Below are 3,972 nucleotides of genomic sequence, written 5' to 3'. Positions count from 1 at the left end.
CATGATAGCGTCTGGAAAGTGAGTGTATTTTTCCTCACACCGCTTCTGATTGTTTAGATTCGCAGTCGTTCGCTCTCTACCTCTATATCGCTCGCAAGTCATTCTACGTTAAGATGGTGAACGTTAGGAATATTAGAAACATTAGTACCATTGAAGAAGAAGATGGAGAGTGTCGTTTGAACGGTGGGTGTCAACGATGAACTCCAGATTGTTGTTTCTTTTTCGAATCACAACATCCCGCGTCACTATGCAGTCGCCTACCATGACTCCAGCAATGTATTCTACGACATACGCATTGAATGTATACATTGATTAGAATTAAGGAAATTAACGTGATCCGAGCATGTATGATATGAAGAATTTCAATAATTCATAATGTTTATTCAAAAAGTCTTCCAGCTCGCTGGCAATACGCATGGCTTTAGCCGAATTAAGGTTATTGGCGCATGTGAGGATGAATGTTCAATGAAGTGAACTTAGCGCTATCTGTCATTTAACAACGTTAATTCATTCGCTCTCTTTGAAAAACAAACTACGGGTCGATTATTTGAATATTATTTATACCAAAATACAAACATCGCGATTAAAAATAGAAGATGGGATGAACCTTTGAGGTTGTTGTTCGTTAAAATTAAGATGTTAGTATTGGGCCATAGTGGCCCAACACGGCTTTCGGACTAAGTACTAACTCCTTCACGGTCGGTTTTAGACTGAACTGTATTTCCTTAAATTTTACATTGCTTAGGTCACTTGGGTGTTTCTTGTTTCTCCATGTCAGCACAAAATGTGCGTTTGATTATACAGCGTTCGCATTATTTTGATTATACAGCATTCACACTATCGAGTCGGATCCTCCGCTGCGCCCCTTCCAGTTCGCGCAGTCGTTTCGTGTTTCTCCTCCAATGGTAGTAAATGATGGCGATCACCATCGCCACGATGAATGCCCCGTCTATGGAATGTGATGCGACGTCGTGCATCGATATGGTATTCTCGATCTTATCGCTGCCGAACATTATACTTGTTTTTAATTGTCGCGTTTTCTTGGAACTCGTAATGTTCCCTACATTGTGGCGCATTTTATTGCATCGAGGAGGGTCTTAATCGCTGACCCAAGCACTCGAGCGTGTGAAACCACTTCGTTTGGAATTTCGGGTCTCGCTATTATCAGCGGAAATTTGCATTGTCAATTTTTTCATAGGGTCGTCACCCAATCTGATTTCGTGTACTTCCATTTTCTCCCCCCTTTGGGACGAGGGCGTAGTCTACCGTCCCAAATCATTTGGGGTGCTTGGGGAGGGGGATCGTCTTCTAGTTCGATTGCTTCGGCTTGAGATTGCTGTTCGTTATCAGCTGTGTTGTCATACTCTTCTATAATGGGTTGAATGGTGTGCTCCTCGACTGGTAGAGGAGCAAGTGTTCGCACGTTGCGTTTGTAAATTCCGGTAGCGGTTCGCACTACTGCCACTCGGACTACTCCATCATCTCCAGGGTGTATTTGTGTGACAATTCCCATAGGCCACCTTGCTACGGGAAGGTGATCGTCTCCGATCAATACGATTTGGCCTACCTTAACGTTGGCTTGTTGCTTGGTCCATTTTGCATAATCACGTAACTGGTGGAGATACTCGTCTCTCCATCTTCTCCAAAATTGTTCGAGCTGCGATTGTACTCGTTTCCATCTGGTTGTGAGATTGCTTCCATCCTCACTCTGCGTAGGGATGGGCACGGCTAGCATTGGGCGTGCTATCAAAAAATGACCGGGTGTGATCGCGGTCGGTGAATCTGGCGTCGTGTAAACAGGTGTGAGTGGTCGCGAATTCATTATTGCGGCCACTTGGTAGAACAGTGTCTGCAATTCCATGATGTTTAGCTGTGCTCCTCTGGCCGCTGCACTAAAGAGCCGCTTGGCTACCTTTATGTTCGCTTCCCAAAGTCCTCCAAAGCTGGGGCTTCGGGGTGGAATGAATGAAAATCTTATTCTGTGAGTTGCCGCAATATCAACTAATTTGTTTTGAAAAACTTCATTGTTATATATTCTTCGTAAACGATTGAGTTCTCTGCTGGCCCCGACAAAGTTCCGCCCATTGTCGGAGTAAATAACCTCGGGTATTCCCCTCACTGATGTGAAACGGAGAAGTGCTGATATGAACGCTGCCGTCGACTGATCTTCGACGACTTCTAGGTGAACTGCTTTGGTCGCAAAACATATGAAGATGCAAGCATATGCTGTGGTCTTGCATTTCGATTTTTGATTGAGATATACTTCGAATGGCCCACATAAGTCCACTCCCGTGTGAGTGAACGCTACTGATTCATTTACCCTGGGCGAGGGCAGTTGTCCCATTCGTTGCTGTAAACGTCTGGGCCGCGCTTTGGCACATAAGATGCATCGTTGAATGACTCCTTGTACGGTCCTTCGGAGATCCCTCATCCAAAATCTTTGTCGAAATTCGTTTATTACCAGATCTGTTCCGGCGTGAAATCTATCCTCATGTATTTTTTGAATTATTACCCTCGAAAATGGGTGCGATTTGGGAATCAATATTGGATTCTTTTGTGAGATGGGCATTTCTGCATTGTGGAGTCTCCCTGTGACATGTATGACTCCATTTCTGACGATTGCGTTGAGATGCTGGAAAGGTCCTTTCGTAGGCACCTTCCCAGTTTTTCGTAATTCCGCTACTTCATTTGGATAAATAGTGGCTTGCATAATTCGGACTACGAGTGTTAGTCCTTCATTCAATTCAGTGGTGGTGAGTGGGCCCGATCTCTTTTCGTTTCTGATGCCTGTGTCTTTATTGACCTTCTTCATATTGTTTATGGCTCTACACAGCCATGCAAAGTGTCTTACTGTTTTGTCATGAGTGTGATGGTGCGGGTATTTTGCGATTAAGTCTTCGCATGCCTTTCCTGTTGCTGCTACCAATCGTGTTATTGGTTCTTTAATCTCTTCCTGTTCTGCAGCAGCAGTGTATTCGTAGCCGCTCTGCAGATAATATTGTCTTCTTCGTATACATTCCGGTCCGTGTAACCAAAATTCTAGTTTTGCTTCGCGTAATTTTCTGACTGGAATTCCTCTCGAAACCATATCAGCCGGATTTTCTTTCGTAGATATATATTTCCAATGCTCTGGATTCGTGGTGGAGTGTATCTTCTGCACTCTATTTCTAATGAAGGTTCCCCAACGTGTATTTGAAGATTTGATCCAACTTAGCGCTACTTGTGAATCACTGTAGTAATATTCCGACGAGATTCGACCGGCCAGAATGCTCTTTATTTTAGCAGTTAGTTCTGCTAGAAGTGCCGCCGCCAAGAGTTCCAGACGGGGCAGAGTGACCTTCTTCAAAGGCGCCACTCTCGATTTCGAACATAAGAGATTCGTACTCTCTTCTCCTTTTAAGTTGATTGCATGTAAGTAAATGACGCATCCATAAGCCTTTTCGGAGGCGTCACTGAATCCGTGTAAATCTAGTGCGATCGTATGACTCGGAGTCGACATCCGAGGTATTTCTATCTTGCTGAGCTCCACTAATGAAGCTTCGAACTTCTTCCATGAGCTTAGTGCTTGATCTGGAACATCATCGTCCCAGCTGACGTTATAAGTCCACAATTCTTGCATCAATATTTTAGCTGTAATGATTACAGGTTGTATCAATCCGATTGGGTCATACAGTCTCAAAATCTTCGAGACCATCTGTCGCTTTGTGAGCGCTTCGTATGTTTCACCTATGTTTTTCGTACTGATGAACTGGAACACGTCTGTTTTGGGGTTCCAGGCTATCCCCAATGTCTTTATGACCTCTTGGTCACCAACTTGGATCAATGGTTCCAAGTCTTTCTCTGGAATTCCTTCCAGTACGCTTGCGTTGTTTGATGCCCACTTTCGAAGTGGAAATCCATGAAGTGACAATGCATGCTCTATTTCTCGTTTCGTCTCCGTCAGTTCATCTGCGTTGGACGCTCCAATCATTA

General features: G+C 44.2%; 1 protein-coding gene across 1 annotated transcript; it reads right to left on the bottom strand.

The window, feature by feature from the left end:
• Nucleotides 1-1,192: 1,192 nt before the first annotated feature.
• Nucleotides 1,193-3,970, bottom strand: LOC129780274 (uncharacterized). Its single transcript, XM_055788343.1, has one exon. The coding sequence runs from the start codon at nt 3,968-3,970 to the stop codon at nt 1,193-1,195; it is 2,778 nt and encodes a 925-aa protein (XP_055644318.1).
• Nucleotides 3,971-3,972: the final 2 nt, after the last annotated feature.

This window comes from Toxorhynchites rutilus, chromosome 3 (genome assembly GCF_029784135.1).
Source record: "Toxorhynchites rutilus septentrionalis strain SRP chromosome 3, ASM2978413v1, whole genome shotgun sequence".
Classification (NCBI taxonomy): domain Eukaryota; kingdom Metazoa; phylum Arthropoda; class Insecta; order Diptera; family Culicidae; genus Toxorhynchites; species Toxorhynchites rutilus.
Note: the sequence above shows the minus strand (reverse complement) of the source record. Positions and strands in the feature narration are given on the sequence as shown.

Bases quoted from the DNA above. Each gene is read 5' to 3' on its own strand.
- LOC129780274 (XM_055788343.1), bottom strand. From the start codon at position 3,970: ATGATTGGAGCGTCCAACGCAGATGAACTGACGGAGACGAAACGAGAA.